The sequence below is a fragment of the Culex quinquefasciatus genome, chromosome 3 (genome assembly GCF_015732765.1).
Source record: "Culex quinquefasciatus strain JHB chromosome 3, VPISU_Cqui_1.0_pri_paternal, whole genome shotgun sequence".
NCBI classification, from domain to species: domain Eukaryota; kingdom Metazoa; phylum Arthropoda; class Insecta; order Diptera; family Culicidae; genus Culex; species Culex quinquefasciatus.
Genome location: NC_051863.1, coordinates 101,596,538 through 101,619,606, shown reverse-complemented (window position 1 = coordinate 101,619,606; position 23,069 = coordinate 101,596,538). Strand labels below are relative to the sequence as shown.

Genomic DNA, 23,069 nt, shown 5'->3' with positions numbered 1-23,069 from the left:
TCCTCAGACCATTCACTTTCCCAAAAACCGTCCAACTCCAAGCGAAACTTACTTGGGGACACCTTGGTGATTTGCCCTTGACCCCTTAAACAAGTGGGTCTCGTGGCGCAGGGGTAGCGGCTTCGGCTGCCGATCCCGATGATGCTATGAGACGCGGGTTTGATTTCCGCCTTATCCACTGAGCTTCTATCGGATGGTGAAGTAAAACGTCGGTCCCGGTTTCTCCTGTCTCGTCAGAGGCGCTGGAGCAGAAATCCCACGTTAGAGGAAGGCCATGCCCCGAGGGGCGTAGTGCCAATAGTTTCGTTTTTTTTTTTCCCTTAAACAAGTGGAGCATCAACACTTCCCGTCTTCCAAATCCCTTTCCTTGTCCCTGGTGCGCGGTGTAGATGGGAGCGGCCGGCAATGGACGGCTGCCATGGTGGTGAGAATCTGGTTCAGGTGGAATTGGTTCTATTCCCAATTATCGATTCCTAGGCAACTTGGGCTTAGACAATCATCACATCACATGGCGAAAATCCAGTCTGCAATCCGCTAAAATCACCGTCTCCTAGCGAAGCGAAGTGAGGAAAAGTTCGTTCATTTACCGTAAATATAAATGTGCAGTGTATTTAAATTTAAAAGTAAACATAAACAGTAGAATTTGAACTTTCGTTTATGAATTATTGTGGTGGATGTTGTGCGTGGTGGTGCTGACTTGAAGCCGGGCCTGGATACGTGTAATAGGCAGCATTCGGGACTTGAGGAAAGCTTTGGTATGTGTCTGAAAGGATATTGCATTAGTTATGGAAAAATAAACAATTTCTATCACAAATCATACTTGGATATGGAAGTGTAGCATACGGATTAAATCCTTGCGGCATCGGAAGCGGTGCATAAGTTGCATAAGGCATATTTGCTCCATATCCCGGCATCGGCATTATTTGGGACTGAAGAGGGTAAGGTGTTGAGTGTGCAGGTGGTGTAGGAGCAGTTGCTTGTTCTAGATGAAAATAATTATCAGTATTGATTACAAATATAGAACTTATTTGGATATCATTAAACTAACCGGATATTAATGAAGTAGATGCCATGTGTACAGGGACTGTTGGGATAGTAGACTGAGCCTGTCGGCTGGCTTGCTGCGTTAGATCTTTCATCAACTCTTCTTTTTCCGTCTTTCGTGCAAAACAGTAGTCGGAGATTTTGTTTTGGAATATAATCAACAATTGGGTCAAATCGTTGTAAAACTTAACACCATCCTGTAGATTTTTTTGCAGTTCCGAGAAAACATCATATGCTGAAGCAAGTTGTGAGAAAAGTTGCTCATTGGATTCGCCCGATGCTCCTGTCTCCGACACAAATTTTTGATGGGTGTCCTTGATATCCTGAATGAGAGCCTCTTGGCGCGACAGACTATCTTGCACTTGATTCTGAAGGGGAGTCAAAACTCTACGGATTTCCGACAAAGAAATAGCTGGTTCATTGATAGCGCCGTCTGCAGCCAATGCTGCTAAGAACTGGTCCTTCAGGTTGATCGTCGCCGAGCGCAGCTCAGATTCAACGACATCTCTTTCGGCCTTAATTGTATTCACCGATTCCATCAATGCTTTCAAATGTTGTGCAGCAGAAGAATTGCGCATGTCACTTTTTGTAGCGCTTGAAGGAATTTCGAGTGCCATTTCATTCTCCGTCATGGACAGAATCTCAATACCTCTGCGGTTTTGTTCAAACTTTTCCCGCACAGTTTTGTCAGCATTAATGGCGTTATCTATTATTTTTCTGTATGTAGCACAATTTTCACGGAATGTTTGGGTGAGCTTACTCGACGGCGTTCGAGTCCATTGTTCTGCAAATTTCGCCCGTAGCTGCTCGTCAGCCGAGCTTTCCTCATTAAGCATCCGTTCCGCCTAAGAAACCGAATACATTTTTGAATTATTTTTTATTTAGTTATCGGGGCAAGCTTACCTCATCCAAAATCTCCCGATTGCGGTTTAACAGCTCCGGCAGTTCATTGACCATCTTTTGCAAACCATCAATGCCGCCCTTTTCACGAACATCGTTGGCTTTCTCCAAAAAGAGATGGTGGCAAGGCGGATCCGCTGGCAGTTGTTTCAACCGCAGCAGGCAAATTGTAGCTTGAAAGCAGTGTATTTAAGGATTGTGTTCCTTCGCGCAGTTTCATTACTTCTCCGTTAACAATTTCAGTTTTTCGTGTTTCGCTTGCAGTCATCGCTTGGTACATCACAACGGGTGTAAGGTCAGCAAAAACATCCTTAAAGTTTGCGCTCATTACAGAAGAAAGTGGCAAGTTTTTCGCCAGCTGTGCCTTTCCAGGACCGGGAAGAGAATTAATGTCCGGAATCATTTCATTATAAATGAAATCATTGTCCTTTTTTGCCTCTGCTAGATTCTTGTTCGCCTTTGACAAATATTCATCAAGGAAGTTGGACTTTCCCATTCGAGATTGAGCTATTTTAAACAGTTCAACAGATTTCTGTAGTTGCGAGATTTCTTCACCCACTTTTTTGTTTGCCTTCGCCACCATACTGCTAAAAAACATGGTGAGTGCATGGAGACCCGCCTGTTTTCCTGCAACTATCGTTATCCATTCTTTCTCCCACAGAGATCGGATAGAATCTTTCTGTAGCATCTTCAAGGCCTCAGAATACATTTCTTCGCATTGGCAACATAACTTAGCAATAATTAAATCCTTCATGTTATCTTTAATTGCTTTGAATACAAAAATCTCTTGTGCCTGAGCCAACATTAAACTATTCAATGCACATAGAACGTCTGATGAAAGATCAACGGTCGGTTCCTGAGCAATGGCGGCTGGCGCAGCACTCTTCAGATGGAAGAAAATTCCGGCACTTTGCTGAAACAATTTGGCAGCCATTTTCAGTCCGGCATCATCGTTAAGATTCTGTGTGACCGCCAAAGAACTCTGCAAAGCTGCGATGTTAAACAATACACAAATTTTCTCAAAAACCATAGATGACAGAGCTGAAAAATAAAACAATCGTATGAACAAAGTGCTGCAGCTAAAACATTAAACACACGGTGTATTTTTTAGAACAAACTAATGATAAAAAATTCGGTATGTCTGATATTTGGCACCGTGAAAGAAGGGCTCTTTCCCGTCACTTTGCGGTATATACCGAAATATTTCGTCGGGGGGTCTAGTGCAACTTTTTTTTTTGAAGATTTTTTTTCGATTTTATGGGATATTTGTTCAAAAAAGTCACAGAAAATCGGTGCATTCATGTTGATATCATTCAAACTTCTTATGAATATGCCTTGGGAATTCTAACCAACTATATTTGACCAATATTTGACCTCCAATAAAAAAAATCGAACCAAATTTACCAGATTTCTAGCTTTCTTTGAAATAACCCCAACATCCAAGCTGGAAACCCCGATACGACCGAAAGTAAATCTTTTCTTTGTACAATTTGTCATGAAATAACAGTAACACATTTCCCGGATAGAGATTTGAGCATTAAACAATGCAAAACATATATTATTTATTTAATAAGCTGTTTATTACCCAATAGGTTCCGAAAATTATTTTTTCAATCCTCTGCCACATAACACCATTACATTTTAAAACATTTTAGAATCAATCACATTGTAGAAAACAATTTTCTGAACAAGTTCCATAAAAAGGTATCACTTTTGGTTCAATATAAGCAGAGATATGCCCATTTTCCTGAAATAAATAGTGCCTTTCTCTAAAATTTTCTTAATTTAATTGCCTTTCACATGATGAGCACTGCCTACTAAGATATTTTTTATGATGATTATATGTTATTAAAACGTAAAAATTATAATAAGTTTTGACGAAATTAATGAAATTATTCTATAGCATTCATTACAAAACTCAGTAGGCAGTGCCCATCGTGTGAAAGGTAATTAAATTAAGAAATTTTGGAGAAAGGCACTATTTATTTCAGGAAATTGGGCATATCTCTGCTTATATTGAACCAAAAGTGATACTTTTATGGAACTTGTTCAGAAAACTGTTTTCTACAATGTGATTGATTCTGAAGTGTTTTAAAATGTAATGGTGTTATGTGGCAGAGGATTGAGAAAATAATTTTCGGAACCTATTGGGTAATAAACAGCTTATTAAATAAATAATATATGTTTTGCATTGTTTAATGCTCAAATCTCTATCCGGGAAATGTGTTACTGTTATTTCATGACAAATTGTACAAAGAAAAGATTTATTTTCGGTCGTATCGGGTTTCCAGCTTGATGTTGGGGTTATTTCAAAGAAAGCTAGAAATCTGGTAAATTTGGTTCGAATTTTTTATTGATGGTCAAATATTGGTCAAATATAGTTGGTTAGAATCCCCAAGGCATATTCATAAGAAGTTTGAATGATATCAACATGAATGCACCGATTTTCTGTGACTTTTTGAACAAATATCCCATAAAATCGAAAAAAAATCTTCAAAAAAAAAAGTTGCACTAGACCCCCCGACGAAATATTTCGGTATATACCGCAAAATGACGGGGAAGAGCCCTTCTTTCACGGTGCCAAATATCAGACATACCGAATTTTTTATCATTGAGGTCTCGAAAAAATACACCGTGAACAACCTTCTCGACATAGCACAGTGACAGATGCGATGAATTTAACAAAAAAATGCAAACAATACTCACTCAAACTCATACGACCACCGAATATCGATCCTTTGTCAAACGCATCTTTCCATTTGAATGGAACTTGAAAGTCTTGAACCATAATTTTTGTTTCTAATGCACACAGCTGATCATAATACCTGTAATAAAAAAATAAGACTGTTGCCTTATGAAGGGAGTGAATAATTCGCCGTCAACATTTCCAAAAGCATCATGTACAAACAATGCGGTTTGAGAAATACGCATTTGAATGTTGAGCATATTTTTTAAATTCCCATCTCAACATAAAAGCAAAAGAATACGTTCCTAACTGTTGCACACCCTGGACTAACGAAGCAACCCTACTGAAACGTGGCTGACAGCTGACACTCTATCCAGTCAGCTTTTCGGCCCCGAATACGAAGTGTTCCGTTCCGATCGCACCTCTGTCAATAGCGATAAAATGTCAGGGGGTGGTGTTCTACTTGCTATTCGATCCGCTCTGAAGCCACGCCAGCTGTTTCCACCAAATTGTTCAATTCCCGAACAGGTCTGGGTCAATGTTCCACTTGCTACATCAACGCTGTTCATTTGTGTAGTTTATATCCCCCCGAAACGTGACAATGATCGGCCTCTGATCGAACAACACAGAGATTCCCTGGCCTGGGTGGGGGTCGGGTCAATCGGCAGAAAACCGAACGGCAGAATGCCGAATGGCAGAATGCCAAATGGCAGAAATTTCAATCGGCAGAAAAATAAATGGCCGAATGATAAATGGCAGAAAAGGTCAAATGGCAGAATATAATATGGCAGAAAAGGTCAATCGGCAGAAAGGGTCAATGAGCAGAAAATTAAGAAGCCGAAAAATCAAATGGCAGAAAAATCAAAAGGCAGAAAAATTAAAAAGCAGAAAAGTTTAATGGCAGAACGTTAATAGGCAGACAAATTAATTGGCAGAAAATTAATTAGCAGAAAATTAAATGGCAGAAAGTTGATCAGCAGAAAAAATAAATAGCAGAAAATTAAATGGCAGAACATTAAACGGCAGAATAGTTAAATGGCAGAACAGCCATATGGCAGAATAATCAAATGGCGGAATAATTAATTAGCAGAAGAGTTGAATGGCAGAATAGTTAAATGGCAGAATAAATAATTCACAGGAGAGTTGAATGGCAGAATAGTCCAAAGGCAGAACAGTCAAATGGCAGAATAGTCAAACGGCAGAATAGTCCAATGGCAGAACAGTCAAATGGCAGAATAGTCAAACGGCAGAATTCACTTGATTTAATATTAATAGTACGTTCATTTGAAGTGCCGGTACGGCACTGAGTGCCGCACTCGTCGGTGCCAGTTTTGATTCAATCGAACGTCATTTGTCAGTGTGCGTGGAACTCGCATGAAACTGAAAAAATATCGAGTGCTGCACTAGAGTTTCAGTTCCAAGATGGCAGCGAAACTCGTGCGGAACTAGCGCGAGTTTTTCCAAAGAAACACTTTGCTTATATTGTAACTTCAGTGTTTATTCAACATAAACAGTTTATCAAACAGTTTATGCAATAAAAGTAATAATTTTTAATAAATTGTACTTTTTAACATTTAGAGTCTTTTGAATAGGTCCTTTAAACCAGGGCTGTGGAGTCGGAGTCGGTGGAGTCGGGTCTTTTTGGGGACCTGGAGTCGGAGTCGGAGTCGTCAAAACTCGAACAACTGGAGTCGGAGTCGGCTAAATTTTAAGAGCTGGAGTCGGAGTCGGAGCCGAAGATTTCTGAAAACCTGGAGTCGGAGTCGGAGTTATCTTAAATTCAACAAAAATATCTTTTTTTCTATTGTTCAGTATTTATTATATAACAGCTTAATTTACAAAACTTCTTATGTTTTTTTTTAGAGATTTATCAGATGCCTTTATGTTTTTGAAGCTTTTTATTGTGATTGGAAAGCTCTAATTGTGTTATTTCACTATAATCACTAAATGATAACATCTTACCCAAGTATGTAGTATCATAATTTAAAAAAAATATAAAAAATATTGGTTATGTAGTCAGACATATCTAACTGATTCTTGACTGCTTCCCTTTGCCTATATTTATGTGCACATTCAATTCAAATTTGAGTAAATTTCATCCAGTTCTTTCTGAAAAAAGAACACACACAGTCATCTTTTACCCCGATAGCGAATGTCTTGGAGGTTTTAAGTTAAATCATTTTATAGGAAAAAAATTACGAGGTACATGGAAAGATTAAAAATAATAATTACTGTTTTTGGAAATCGAAAAAGAGTCACTGACAGTTTAACTTTTGTAATAAATAATCAACGATAATAACAATCTCTTACTTGGAACTCACCATGTGCATTTTGTTTATAACTGAGTACAAGAAAATCAAAGGGTTCAAAATAATTGAAACTAACAAAAAATATCAAAAGAAGTTGCAACTAATTTTGAAATAATCATTGAATGTTGATGTTCATTTTAGGTAAACTATTTTGATATCGTTGCAAATTATCGTTGAACAAATCTCAAGACTTCAGTACAAAAATGAACTAATGAAAAAATGTATAGAACAAAGTATTGGTTTTGAATTTATTTTTCAAATATTATAAAAAAAAAACAAATCTAAATATTATTAACCGGTAAGAATTTTGTCATACTGTATGTCCCACGCCAATATGACGGAAGGTGATTATCATTGCAAATCAATGTACCTTAAAAAATGAAATACTTGTGACCTAGAAAATATTTTACTTGTGGATATTTGTTTTTTTATTATATTTTATTTATTTTTTCATATATTTTGATGGAGGCGCAAGATCATTCATAAAGCTTCGTTTTAGGTGAAGATTCACGAAGTATCGTGTATCGTTATTTTTGAAAATTAGAATAAATTAAAAAAAATCAAGAGTAAAATATTTTCCATGTCACAGATATTTGAAAAGGACCTCTTAAGCGTCCTTTCCACGAAGAAATTGTTCAGATACATTGATTTGCAATAATAATCTCCTTCAGCCATGGCGTGATGTCCATGTACGTCTTAAAAAAAACATAAAAAATGTTTCGTTTAAAATTTTTATTTAAAAACAAGGTGCCTGTCACTGTGCTTCTTATAAATGACAGCTTGACAAATAGAAAATTGAATTTTAATTTTCAATAGATCATTAAGGCCAGGTTTCTTTTAATTATTCATTCAAAAATAACAATTTAATATTTAAATTTAAGGCTTTGACTAAATTATTTGCAAATTTGAGGTTAAGCAAATGAATCCAAATTTACTCACAAAACTGTTCTTCTCAAAATGCCTCTAAAACTGAAGATATTTTTTGATTTCTGTTTCCATAACGTATAAAACTTTTAACCTAGATTTTTTTTCCGTTTTGTGATTCGAACTTATTTATCTTGAGAAAAACATGACGCTTAGAGAGTATTTAAATAATCCTATTTATCAATGTTTTAAAAATAATTAACTTATAATAGTTGACTAACTTTTGAAACATTTAAAAATATGTGGAGTCGGAGTCGGAGTCGAAGCCAACCATTTGTTGAAAGTTGGAGTCGGAGTCGGTTAGAGTTGGCAGGCTGGAGTCGGAGTCGGAGTCAACCATTTGTTGAAAGCCGGAGCCGGAGTCGGAGTCGGAGTCGGCTAATCTGAGAAAGCCGGACTCCGACCGCTTGAAATATGACCCGACTCCGCAGCCCTGCTTTAAACATATGAAACACAATAGCTTATAGGACCTTTTTTTTTTAAAAAAAAAAAACTATGAACCGATGGAGGTTATGTTACACATGACCAGTCTGCCCAAGAACTATGCAAGAAGCATGTTGAAATGGTGGCAAATTTTCGATTCGGACAGTGCATGTGTTTAAATGGGGAGAAAGACCGCAATGTAGTACCGCCCCTTCCAAATGTTGTTCCAGCCAGCCCAGTCACGAAATATTCTAGCAGAGCTGGTTCTGCTAAAACCCTGCTAGAACGGTGGAGCATTTCTGCTAGAATGCTGTAAGAATTTCCAGCTTTGTTAGAACTGTGCTAGATCGTCGTAACTGGGAGATTTCTACCACTTGAAGCAGTGTATGCACTTGGTAAGAAACCAGTCAAGGAAAATTTCAAATGGGCAACAACAGCAGCGAAAGCAAGCCAGAGATGGTGTAGAAAACCCCCAAAAAATCGCTTCGTTGTTCTGCTGTTCGTAAAAATGTTTTTTGACTCCTTTCCTTTTCGAGCTGCGTACTGGCCCTGTGTCCTAAATAGTTCCTTAGTAACTTTTTAAAATGGCGTAACCATTAATGTAAACAAACAGTCTATCCCACTTGCTCTGGTGACAGTTATCGTTGTGTAAGAGTGAGATAGAGTTATCTACGTGCGCATGTATTGCGTGTTTGAACACGAAGGCCAGCAAAAACAAAGTGTGCGTGAGATCGGGCTTAGATAGCTTAGATTTTGTTTATACTATTTTCGAGTAGATCAATCGCCTGTAAAAACCAGCTGTTTACCACGTGCACCACCACAGCTGATTTTGACAGACGAATCATTCTACTCGATTTGCCTAAGGGCATCTCCAGCGCTGGGGTGCAAATCAAATTTGCACCCGGCTCATGAACACCGAGATCAAATTTGCCACCTTGAAAAAACTCCGTCATCCCCACCGCTAGGGTAGCAAATTTGCCACCGAAACAAGCCCACCGCGGGGGGCAAATATGGGTTTTTATCATTTTTTGCTCTCGTTTACCTTCAAAATCAATAATTATGTGTTGATTCATGCCTAGAAATGCTAAAAGTTTATTAAACTTTTTAATCCTATTAAATATTTCAAAGAATTTCATTTTTCGAAAATGTCGAAATTTCAGCCATTTGCTACCCGATTTGATTCCCACCAAATTTGCTCTCGAGTTTGCCCCCGAGGTTCCCACCGCGCGTAGCAAAGCAGGTATCAAATTTGATCTCAAGTTCATCTGTAGAAGAAAAATATGTGTCGGTACCTGTCGGGTACTCATTTTCTGATACCCGACAAGTACGGGGGCAAAGTTTTGAATGCGTGTTTCGGAGATTTTTGTATGTCTGCTCTTGTGGGTGATTAAAAAATTCAAAAATTCAAAAATTTAAAAATTCAAAAATTCAAAAATTAAAAAATTCAAAAATTCAAAAATTCAAAAATTTAAAAATTCAAAAATTCAAAAATTCAAAAATTCAAAAATTTAAAAATTCAAAAGTTCAAAATTCAAAATCCAAAAATTCAAAATTCAAAATTTAAAATTTAAAATTTAAAAATTCAAAATTCAAAATTCAAAATTTAAAATTCAAAATTCAAAAATTCAAAAATTCAAAAAAAAATTCAAAATTCAAAAATTCAAAAATTCAAAATTCAAAATTCAAAAATTTAAAAATTCAAAAGTTCAAAATTCAAAAATCAAAATTAATTTTTTTTGAAATTTTTGAAATTCTTAAAATTTTTAAAAATTTTGAAATTTTTGAAATTTTTTAAATTTTTGAAATTTTTTAAATTTTTTAAATTTTTGAAATTTTTGAAATTTTTGAAATTTTTGAAATTTTTGAAATTTTTGAAATTTTTGAAATTTTTGAAATTTTTGAAATTTTTGAAAATTTTGATTCCTGAAAATTTTTAAAAATTTTGGAAAATTTTGAAATTTTTGAATTTTTTTTCCGTGCTTGATTCGATTTTTCCGTGCATAATTCCATTTGATGCGGTAGCAAACAGGCTGACTACCGGGTAGCAAAGTGAAATCTCGAAGAACTGAGAGCAAATTTGCTACCGCGACAGGTACCGCGATGGGGTTGACGTCGGGTGCAAATTAGCTTTGCTTCGATGTTTGCACCCAGCGCTGGAGATGCACTAAGTATGCGTGTCAATTTTGTTACGAACTAACACACTCTCGCGCGTGGATATCTCTCGCTGTCAAATCTTAACATGGAGTTAAACTTTCTGTGCAGTTGCTGTGAAGCTTACCAAGGCTTTTCAAAAGTTTAACTCCATGTTGCACGCACACTCTCACAAAAGCAAAATGAAACGGTACCCTAATGTGCGAACGCGTAATAAAGAGTTATCTACGTGCGCATGTATTGCGTGTACGTACACGAAAAATTTTGTTGTACCAGCCAGCAAAACAAATGGTGCGCTAGTGTGTGTGAGATCGGGCTTAGAAAGCTCTATAGAGATCTCCACGGTTTCTCTCACGCACACCATGATTTTGTGTTAGTATTCGTATTCAAAGTATTGTTTTGGTTTTGATCGATTGTGATTGGTTGAATTCCAAACAGCTGATTTTGTTCATACTATTTTTACACATACATAGGCAAATCGAGTAGATCAATCGCCTGTAAAAACCAGCTGTTTACCACGTGCTCGTGGTATAACAAAGGACACAGCTGGTTTTGACAGACGAATCATAGAGATATCCACGCGCGAGAGTGTATTGCTTATTGCGAGATAAAATCACGTTTCTCCATCGCTGTGATTGACAGGAGATTATTGCCGCCTAACTACCGCAGTGTTAAAATCAGCAAGTTGAACTGAAATTCTGCGTTGATTTGGCTGTCAACTTGTGCGAAGGCGAGTTATACTAACAGAAGGAAAACTAACTGGAAGTAAACTAAATGGTGGGATCAATTGCACGGGATTCAAGCTACAGATCAATCCGAGATGGACGGATGCTCAGCGTTTCGCTGTTGGAAAAGGCGATTGGTCGTCCTTCGCTACCCTGGAGCTTGTCAGATCTACCAATGCCATTGAATGAATGTAATCTTTTCTAATAAAGTAATTTAAAAAACGAAATCTTCCCGCTTTTAGTATTTAGTCTGAGGCATAAAACCTTGTAGGAACTTAATAACTAGCTCTTGCTTGTTGGTTGCGGTAAATGCCCAAATAAAGCTATGAAACAATCAGGATGCTACCATAAAACCTCAATAATACTAGGTGGTAGTTAGTTGGTTTCAAAATGTTACTTGGGTAGGGTAATTAAGACATGCTTATAATTGAAAATGAGAAATTCTCATTGAGAGAGCATGAGCATGAGCATGAGAGATCACCCATGGTTGCCCCTCCGTTGCTGAACAGAACCGTAATATCCTTTCAGCACTACTGATTATAGGCTTCGACGATCTAGTGGTGTTTCTCTTATCAACAGCATGTATGAATGCGCTGAAAAGATAAAACACTATGATTGCTAAAGCTAGATCAGTTGCGAATAGGTAACAGTCATTGGCCACCAACGGCGCCCGCCATGTCAGTTTGTAGACCTCGGTTTTAAGGGACGGGAATGTTAGTTAGCGCAGGTTGCTACTAGGGCAGCTGATTTACTCTGTGCTTACACCCCACGAGCGCCAGGAACCTGAAAACTTGTTAGTAGGATAGGGTGTTTGGTCAGGATTCATCATAGAAGATGATGATGCTACCCAAAATCATAGAGTTTGTTGAAAGGTTTTATATATTATTCTCAAGGCAAACAATCGGATGCTGCGGATGAGACATTTCCCGTTTAACTGTTGTTAAATTTTAAATGAAATGGTTTCATCTTAGACAGCCGGCTGTGGAAAGATAAAATCAAATAATGTTTATTTAAAGAATGAGGTGTTAAACGCAATGCTGCAATGATAGCGTAGTCTGATTCTTAATTATATAACCATTTAATTCATAAATTTGTTACGGAAACGACGCTACGAACTCAACCATCAAATGCCTTCCGATCTTCTTTCTGTTAACTAGATGAGGTATTGATTATCGTTGCCTCTCGAGCTACGATGCTATGGAGAGGGCTTAACACATAAACAACCGACGTCGTGCCCTCCGAGCTACGGAGCTATGGGAAGGTCTTTTTAACACAAAAAAGACTCGCGCACCACACGACGTTCTTGATGAATCAAAATAATTTTGTTACGCGGTAAAACTAACGAACTCAACCGTCAAATTGCCTTCCAACCAGCGATGATGAAGAAAGGGCACTTTGCACACAAACACAACCATCCGCTTGCACTGACGGAACATCACGCACAAACAGCCACACAAGAGAGACGAAATTATCGCGAAAAAAATAGGACTGCGCGTCCCCAGGAGCACTGAACTTATGACGGCATTATTCAATTATACTGACCAATCACCCCATGCACACAAACAGCCACACAAAAGAAACGAAAATTATCGCGAAAAAACAGGACTGCGCGTCCCCAGAAGCACTGAACTTATGACGGCATTATTCAATTATACTGACCAATCACCCCATGCACACAAACAGCCACACAAAAGAGACGAAATTATCGCGAAAAAAAACAGGACTGCGCGTCCCAAAGCACTGAACTTATGATGGCATTATTCAATTATACTGACCAATCACCCCATGCACACAAACAGCCACCTGAAAATGAGAAATTCTCATTGAGAATGTATTTACTGTAAAATTTACAGATTTCTTCCTTCCCCAAAGCATAGGTTTTAGTCAGAACATTGTTCAATTTACATACTCGGCCGTCTAGATAATGGTACCGTTTACAGACTCAGCGGACACAGCTCGAGGTGACCGATAGAATTGTTCCCTCGAGCTCATTAGAAAAAACCGTCAAAAAAACTCCAAAGTTCCGACTACGAGAATCGAGCCATGAACCTTTAACAGACCATCTCAATGACTTAACTGTCTCGGCCACACAGCTTGGTGACTAGATTGTGATCAAAAGTCGATGCATTACACTTGTTTTGTTTTGATGGTGTGATGGAAAATCAGTTTGCCAACTGTGCACTCAAAAAAATATTCATGTTGAAGTTACGTGAAAAGCTATGTGGTATTTTTCCACTAATGTCACGTAACTTCTACGAGGTGACGCTAGTAGAAATGAAATATGTTTTGCCAGATCATTTCACGTTGATTCTCCGTGTTCCACACGTAAAAACTAAATGAATCAACCAATGATTTATACATGTTTGTTGTAGTAAACCTAATATGATTTTTTTTAGTTTAAGGAGGTTATTTCATTCTTTTTTGGAATAAAAATAAGAAAAAAATGTTTTTTTTTAAATTTATTTAAATTTATTTTATTTATCAATTAATAATTTACTGCTGAACGATCTCACGGATGCATGCGTTGCAACGATCGCGATGCAACGCATAACACTTCTTATCCAACAAAAATACCACGACGATGATTAACTGCAGTCATGTGTTCTTCTCACCGTCGATCTACGATTCGTCGAGTTATTGGCTGCTCCTAGTATTTAGCGCCACACGCGTGGGTTGATGCCTTGAACTTGTTCTGGCCGGCATGAGAGTGACCGCAAAGCACCCGGTGTAGATGATCGGATCAAAGACGGACAACAGCTCCATTAGCACTTCTCTAGGACACACTCGGAGATGCCCACGTCCTTTTCCGGAAGTTGGTGTCACCACGGTAGCACCAACCTTGATAGCCATTTCGACTGAAGAAACTTGGATTGCCTTTTAGGGGTCCGTCAGGTCGCTAATGTTAGCTCCGGTCAGAATTTCCACAGGGATAGTAAATTCTTGTTCCAGAGACCGGTTTCTGTAACGAAACATGAATTAAGCAAAATGAAACATTCTAAACTTAATATTACTTACCAACTTTTACATTTTTAAAGAAATTTCACGAGCACAGTCCGGCAACAGGTCTTCACCGTTCGCCGTAAATTTTCATACTAAAATAATCACGTAGAAATTTGGCGCACTCGAGAAAAAAAGATTCGTTGAAGTTACATTTCAAAACACATAACAGCTACATGAAAAATCCTAGTGGAAAAATACTATATGGTTTATCACGTAACTTCAACGTGAAAACATTTTTTTTGCCAGTACACTTTCACATTATTTTTACGTGTGTCACGTAAAACGGGCCTAGCGAGGGGAAAATCGGGGTTACGTGATTTTTCACGTAGCATTAACGTGTGGATTATTTTGAGTGTGATGAAAATTATTAGGTTTTACGCCGTCGCGGCTAACCTCAATCGTGTATTTCTGTTTGACAGCTCGCGTGCACTGTTTACATAGACTTGTCATGTTCGAACGAAAAGTGCTGGGTATTTTTTTTTAATTCAAAATCGGCCGGAATTACAAAAGTCAAGTGGTAAGTAAATTGTTAGTGAATTTATTGCAAGATTTTAAGTTTTTTTATTAAATTCATTGCAGGAAACCGAAGGCGAAGTGGGCGGCAAACTTGTCTACATGCTCGCTGAACCCGAACGAAAACGCAATGCCTTGTTCCGACGCTCTGCCTGGAATGACCTACAGGGAACCGATCACCAAGGACATGCAAGTCCCAGAAAACTACCGCACCGTCTTCCGACCGCTTATGCTCCAGCTCCAGCTCCCGAGGACATGGTCAAGTTCAATCTCGAGCGCTGCATCCTCGCCCTCCTCCACCAGAAAAACACCGGCAGACTCTTCATCGTCCTGTTTGAGAAGAAAAAGAAGCTGCTTTCGGAGGTTTTCCGTCGCCGAAGGCCTGCGAAGCGGAACCACTCCAAAAGAAGCTAAAACGCTACCACCGCAACCCGCTCAGGCCTAGGAGGGTCTCCAGATTGTTAACGGATGTATCGGCGCAGAATGGAGTACGCGTATCGTGAGGAACGACATGACCAAGCTGCTGTTTTAAAACAATCCGGAGAAGCCGCCGGAAATTAAAAAGCTGGGCGAGGAAGGAGTTGGAACCGTGCAGATGTGTGTCGGAGTATCGGCGGATCCGTTTGCGGTGCGGAACTATTATCCTCCTCGTGGGCGATTCTTGACGTGGGCCTGACGGAAAAGGACAGTTTGTCCTTGGTTAAAATTAGTACGAATTGGTGGTTCGGTTCAACAAACAACTGGTCTCCGGCACCTGGCAGCGAGGGTGCTTCAATCTACAGCCATTCTTCGCCATACATTACAGGCTGTCGAAAATAATAATATTTCTTAAAAAAAATCGTCATTTCATATGGAATGAGTTGGGCTATAATGTCCTTTTATAAGATTTTACCAAATTTTAGAAGATTCTATGACAATTTCCGGAATTCCATTTCCCGGAATGGACGTTTTCCGAAATGGACATTATCCGGAATGGACGTTTTCCGGAATGAACGTTATCCGGAATGGACAGTATCCGGAATGGACGTTATCCGGAATGAAATTTCCCGGAATGGACGTTTCCCGGAATGGACATTTCCCGGATTTTTTTTTATATTACCTGATATGAGAATGAATGGAATCTTGCCTACTCACTTACTTGTGGTTAAGAATTATTTAGTTTGTACTTCGTTGGTTTTGACAACAATATGAATATAAATACATGAATGATAAAAAGAAAGTGAAATGTTCGGACATGAACAATAGAAGCAAGTGTTGACTATTGAAACAATACTTTATCAACCACCACGAGAAGTAACAATGTAGATCGATAGATATTAGATGTTTTTTACATTCTTTCAATGTGTTGTTATGTAAGAATTTTCCCTTCTTTTGTTAATCATTTGACTTATGTGACTAAATTCTACCATATTTTACTATAAAGCAGAATGATTATTTTCAAAGAAGGGAAAACCTCAAGTAAATAAAAAGCTTTTCAGAAAATCAATGTGTAATGTGTCCTGTCAAGAAAATAAATAGCTTGAGTGTATTTTTAAAGAATGAAAAACCTCAAGGAAAAATACGTTATACATTGATTTTCTGAAAAGCTTTTATTTATCTTGAGATTTTCCCTTCTTTAAAAATACACGTTCATTCATCAAAGTAATGGGATTTTATGTAAGAATTATCCCTTCTTTTGTTAATTCTACTAAATTTCAACTAGTTTTTGTTAAGGAACTCTGCACTATAAAGAAGAATGTGTTTTTTTTAAAGAAGGGAAATCCTCTAGAAAAAAAAGCTTTCAGAAAATCAATGCATAATGTATATTTTCTTGAGGTTTACCCTTCTTTAAAAATACACGATCTTTAATCGATGTGATGGAATTTCGTGTAAGGGATTCCCCTTTTTGTGTTAATCAGTTGACTTTTGTGACTAAATTCTACCAAATTTTATTATAAAGCAGAATGTTTATTTTCAAAGAAGGGAAAACCTCTTGTAAATAAACAGCTTTTCAGAAAATCAATTTATAATGTGTACTTCCTTGAGGTATTTCATTCTTTAAAAATATAATACACTCAAGTTATAAATTTTCTTGGGGTTTTCCCTTCTTTGAAAATAATCACCCTGCTTTATAGTAAAATTTGGTAGAATTTGGTCACAATAGTGACCTGATTTACACAAGAAGGGAAATCTCTTACACGAAATTCCATCACATCGATTAAAGATCGTGTATTTTTAAAGAAGGGAAAACCTCAAGAAAATATACATTATACATTGATTTTCTGAAAAGCTTTTATTTACTTGAGGTTTTCCTTTTTGAAAATAATCATTCTGCTTTATAGTAAAATATGGTTGAATTTAGTCACATAAGTCAAATGATTAACAAAAGAAGGGAAAATTCTTACATAACAACACATTGAAAGAATGTAAAAAACATCTAATATCTATCGATCTACATTGTTACATCTCGTGGTGGTTGATAAAGTATTGTTTCAATAGTCAACACTTGCTTCTATTGTTCATGTCCGAACATTTCACTTTTTTTATCATTCATGTATTTATATTCATATTGTTGTCAAAACCAACGAAGTACAAACTAAATAATTCTTAACCACAAGTAATTGAGTGGGCAAGATTCCATTCATTCTCATATCAGGTAATATAAAAAAAAATCCGGGAAATGTCCATTCCGGGAAACGTCCATTCCGGGAAATTTCATTCCGGATAACGTCCATTCCGGAAAACGTCCATTCCGGATAATGTCCATTCCGGAAAACGTCCATTCCGGGAAATGGAATTCCGGAAATTGTCATAGAATCTTTTAGAATATACCCAGAACCTAGGGCTTTTTCAATGTTCCCTCTCTTCTCAGCCAATGAGACACTTTGTTTCAATTAAATATAATAATAAAATATATTATACTAATTACATTTGATTTACATAATAAGTGGATCACCTTTAGCTTTAGTTTGCATTTTGTATATGATTTATCATTTCTGTAACACTAGGTACAATGTGGAAAAAAAATGTTAAGAAAACATAACTCAACCTAAAACTAACTTAAACTTACCCTCTAACGCCCAGAGCTGTTTGCTTATCGTAAAAATAGTAAATGGCTAAATTTTGGTACAATATTGCAGGAAATACTTTACTTTGACCCATAAACATCGAATTGGTGCAAAAAAGTGGAATTTGAAGTGGTGCACCAGAGCACCATCAGGAAGATGAGCAACTTAATTTTAAATCACAAAATCTCGTTTTCTTCAAATCTATTGGTTCAGTTGTTTGAAAATGCTTCGAAATGTGTTAAAACTACTTATTCTTTGCTGTAAGACTAGGGGAAATCTACCCTTTCCAATCAAACACCTATCTTCGTCATATGGAGAGTTTGATGCTCGATTAAAGCTCCAAAAATACTATTTGGGCTATAAACTTACCAGCAACAGCACCGCCTCGAGTAAGCACGCAAATGTATGCCACTTACTGGCCAAAAAGATCACATTTAATGCACTTTTGATCATAATTTGTATTTTGCGAGACCACTTCTCATCATTTTGTTGGCACACACAGTGACACACACGAAAATCCCTCAAACGCTTAATGAATATCGCCAAAATTAACTTTTGTTTTATGTTTTATATGAGGGAAAAGCCCGTTTGAGTGGAACGCCTACCGATGGGTCCTTCTCAAATAGGCACAAAACCTCTTACTTTTTTTATTATCAACAGATTTTACAATCCAAATGACATAGAGGATATATACAATCAAACTTAAGCTATCAAACTAAACTAGCACAATGTAAAAAATAAATAAATAAATAAATAAATAAATAAAACTAACTAAAAATAAACCGGTCTAAACCTTTGTCAAAACACATATGCTTCCCTGAGAAAATTCAAAATATCGTGCTTCAGACGGGGACGAGACAAATGGAAATCGAAAAAGGGGTAACAACGTTCAAAAACCCTGCACATACTAGAAACAGGTTCATTGAAGGCATAATTTGTACGGGCTCCAGGTATAACGAGAAAAGAGTGTGAGCGAAGCACCCGGCGTCTAATGTTGACGTTCAGTTCACTCGTAAGAAAAGGGCAGTTGATGTTTGATCGGAAAAGGTCAGCAACAAAAAAAAGGCTTTAGCAGCTTCTCTACGAACACTCAAAGGATCAAGGTGGAGCATAGAGCAACGAGTTTCGTAATTTGGACACTCACCAAGATGTCTTAGAGCAAATCTTGTAAATTTACGTTGAATCGCTTCGATTCGTCCAATGTCATTATGATAATATGGAGCCCACACAACTGAACCGTACTCTAGGGTGGAGCGAACTAAGGAAAGATAGAGAATTTTTTAGGCAATTGACGTCGCGAAAATATTTGGTCATTCTAAAAATCATTCCTAGCTGTTTAGAAGCCTTCGAGCACAAATATGAAATGTGATTTTTAAAAGAAAGCTTCGAATCCAACAACACGCCTAAATCCTTTACAAAAGAGTCACGAGTAAGTGGGTTACCAAGAATTTTGTAACTGAAAAACGTTGGGCAGCGTTTACGGGTGAATGTAATTGTCGAACATTTAGAAGGATTGAGAACCATCTGATTCAAGCGGCACCAGTCAGCAAATAAATCAACCTGAGCTTGCAAATCTTCCATATCAGTAGGCCTCTTAATTATAGCATACAATTTAAAATCGTCAGCGTAGCATAGTTTAGGACAGCGAAGCAGGAAATTGACATCATTGATATACAACAGGAAAAGAAACGGCCCTAAATGGCTTGCCTGTGGAACACCCGAGGTAACAGAAAATGGTAAAGACAAGTTATCGGAGATTTTAACCAACATAGTTCTTCCGGTCAGGTAGGAGTTAACCCACGTAAGCAAAGAACCGTGTAGGCCAACACGGCGAAGTTTCGCAATTGCTATACGGTGGTTAATTTTGTCAAATGCCGCAGAAAGGTCAGTATAGATGGCGTCGACTTGATAGCCATCGCTAATCGCACGTTGGATCTTGGAAATGTAAGTGACAAGATTCGTATTGGTGGAACGTTTAGGGAAAAACCCGTGTTGGTCATCGGAGACGACGTGCGATAAGTTGTGGCGAAGAAACTCCAAAACAATCACTTCAAACAACTTGGAGACTGCACAGAGGGCGGCAATACCGCGATAGTTTTTAACGTCTTGCTTGCAACCCTTTTTAAACACTGGGAACACATATGACTCCTTCCAGTATTTGGGGAAAACTCCAAGAGAAAGTGATAAATTAAAGATTCGAAGGAGTGGCTCCGAGAGGCTATTTGCACACTTTTTGATAACGATTGCGGGAACTCCGTCAGGTCCGGGGACGTGGAACTTTTCAATTTCGAACACGCTGCATTAAAGTCCTCCCGAGAGACTTGAAGGTCGGAGCAGACAAGACCGGAATCAGGAACCGAGTCAGCTGCCGCAGCAACATCAGGGTCGCTTAGGTTGTTGTCAGCAAAAACGCTCGAAAATTGGACACGGAAGGCATCACAAATCTCAGATGAGGTTGAGACTTCCACCCCGTCACGGATCATAGTTGACGGAAGACCAGACTCCTTTCGTTGCTCATTTACGAACTTCCAGAAGCCTTTAGGATTTTGTTTGAGGCGGTTCTGAACACGAGATTGGTGAGCGAGGAACAGTGACTTATTCAACCGCCTGTAGTCGTTGCTGATCTGATTCAAATTTAGGCGATTGACACTGATAGGGCACTTGGAAAACTTTTTCAAGGCAGCTCTCTTGGAGGATTTCAGCTTTTTGAGGGCTTTTCACTTTCGCTTACTTTTTCACGGCGCTTAAGATATGAAATTGCTTCCAACTACCGGCAACATGTTCTTTTGATCATTAGTAAGGCACTCACTTGAAGAATAATCCCGAAAAATGTAATAAATTAGCAAGCGCCATCAAAAACAAACGCGCCAAGTCGTTTGACGTTTCAATTTTCACTTTGCATTCTAATCGAAGGCTGAAGAAAACCGAGCGAGAGACGAAGGCAAAAAAGAACAAAGGCTGGCCGTCAACACCACCAGCAGCACAGCAAGCGATGCCAGGAAACTTTCCCTATAAATGCCACTTTTCGTGAGTGTTCGTTTGAACTGTCAGCGCAAATGGCAACACTCGACAGAGTGTTGGAAGAAAAAGAACTAAGCCGATATTAGAAAAATGGGCGTGGCCCAATGCATTCGCCTCGATTAGAATACCCTTGGGAATTTTTTTGTTAAATGCTTGGCAAAGAAATAGAATAACTTTTAGTGAAAGTGAAAATAAACAGAAATGTTCACAAAAACTTGCTCTACTCGTTGGTGTACTTGGTTTTAGTAAAATTCAAGGGAGACTCTAGATTATCCAGCATCATTCAAACACGACCGCTTATTAGGATTAAAATGGGTAGATTTCCCCTATATTTCTGAAGTATGAATTACAAATTCAAAAATCTCAGCATTTTTAGATTTCTTTGATTGGCTTATTCAAAACTCACAAACAACAATTTTCATGAAAAATAAGGAAAATAATAAAACCATCGGTCTAATAACAATGTTTTGTCTTGTTTATGAATAGTCAAAATGTTTATAAACTTTTGTTTTGGTAAAAATAAACTTTTTCTGTAATTTAGAAAAAAAAGTGCTCCTAAATATTTAGTTGCTCATATGCCTAGGTGGTGCACCAAATGAAAAAGGTTGAAAAACACTCAAAATTGGTCCAAACTCACAATGTTATTCACAGGGGTTCTTGTCCAAGGTTCAAATGATAGCAAAACATTTTTTGTTTCATAAAATTTTGTGTTTGGTAATTTTTACGGGCTTTTGAAAACAGGTCTTATTGATTTCCCTAAAATTTGCCCATTTTTGTTTACATTTCGTACTGTAACTTTGCTTGTGTTCGACCAAATTTGATAAAATTTGGGAGATGTTAGTATACATTCTACATTAACACCTGCAACTTAAAGCTCAATGAAAAATTGTGTCAGTTACGAGATATTTGAGTTCAAACTTTTGGTGCTCTGGAGTAACCATGGGCGGGAGAGGGTTAAGATAGAGGAAATGATAATGAGGAAAAAAAAAATACTTACGCGTAAATTATCTCCAACGCGTTTTCAGATTTCTCAAAGCCTTTCCAAACAGCGGCATTTCGTTGATAATTGAACTTGCTGACGGCCTGTTCAATGCCCGACAACTTGGATGGTCCCAAATTAGTATAGGAACTTTTGATTAAATTATTCAACGGGCGAACTAAATCGACATCTGTGGGCTTTTTCAAAGGGACACTAAGCAATTCAGACATACTCGATTTATTTATTTATTTTTTGTATGATGGTCGTCGATGGCACTGAAATTAAATAAATAATTATAATTTTTGAAATTAATTCTGAACAAAATTCTTACATATTCCTGTGCTTGACTGCTAGTTGGAAAAGATGATGACTAAATAATTTTAATGTGACTCACAAACAACACGGAGAATCGGCATTACACTTTTCCGAGTTCGATTACACGAAATTCAGTTCAAGTATGAGTACATACACTCAAAAAACTGTTCACTACAATGTTGCATGAAAATTCCAGTCGCAGCCACCCAGACAAAAAGTCCGTCGGACGTCCGTCGTTTCCCTGACTGAAAAGTCCGTCAGACGTCCGTCGTTTGTCGTCCGTGCAATCGTACGACATCGCACGACAATGTCGTGCGACTTTTACGCGAATGTCATACGTTTTTGCACCAAAATGTCGTATTTGTCGTGCGATCGATGATCGAAATTCTACGACATTGTCGTACGACATTCGACCAACGTCACACGGTTTTGTTATTTAGAATGTCGTGCTATTGTCGTGTGCTGTCATTTCGGATTTTTAGTTTATGTTGCAGTTGAAAAAACTGTTGTTTTGCTTTTATTGTTTTTTATTCAAACTCAAAATTTCACAAACATATTCACTTGTTCACTCAATTTCACTAGCGGATCGCCGAATCTTCTCCAACTTGGCTTCCTTCGGGATTTGCCTTGACCGTAGATTCCAGTTTGGATGTTGGTATTCTTCTGAGGCGGCCGTGGAAGCATCTTGGTCGTATTGGACTTCTGCTCCTCGACGAGCTGATCAAAACCCGGATGCGACACCTTGGCGACGATCTTGGACCTCCAACGGATTGATGTTTACCGGAGTATGAGACAACGTGGGTTTGTGGAGTATGAGTACGAGAAAACGTGGCTGCTTCCGTGGGTTCTACGGAAGCCACGTGGGACCACACAGGGACGCATGGTTTCCGGCAGGATCAGATTGGAATATCCCCATAGAAATTTGAGCCGACGTTTGTTTCACCGACTATTATGGGAGCGACTAATCGGCCGACTAAATCGGCCGACTGCATGAGCATGAGCATGAGCATGAGAGATCACCCATGGTTGCCC

At 38.0% G+C, this 23,069-nt stretch overlaps 1 protein-coding gene and 1 long non-coding RNA gene across 2 annotated transcripts; both read right to left on the bottom strand.

Annotated features, from left to right (window-relative positions):
- Positions 1 to 582: 582 nt before the first annotated feature.
- LOC6052216 (programmed cell death 6-interacting protein) lies at positions 583 to 22,187 on the bottom strand. Its single transcript, XM_038261608.1, is given in 8 exon segments — positions 583 to 763; positions 821 to 982; positions 1,049 to 1,889; positions 1,948 to 2,055; positions 2,057 to 2,985; positions 4,651 to 4,769; positions 21,741 to 21,997; positions 22,054 to 22,187. Coding segments are annotated over 7 exon segments (2,472 nt in total). The 5' UTR covers positions 21,953 to 21,997; positions 22,054 to 22,187; the 3' UTR covers positions 583 to 662.
- Positions 13,609 to 14,350, bottom strand: LOC119769404. Its single transcript, XR_005278326.1, has 2 exons — positions 14,178 to 14,350; positions 13,609 to 14,121 (listed from the first exon to the last, which is right to left on the bottom strand). It is a non-coding gene; the product is annotated as an uncharacterized LOC119769404 (long non-coding RNA).
- Positions 22,188 to 23,069: the final 882 nt, after the last annotated feature.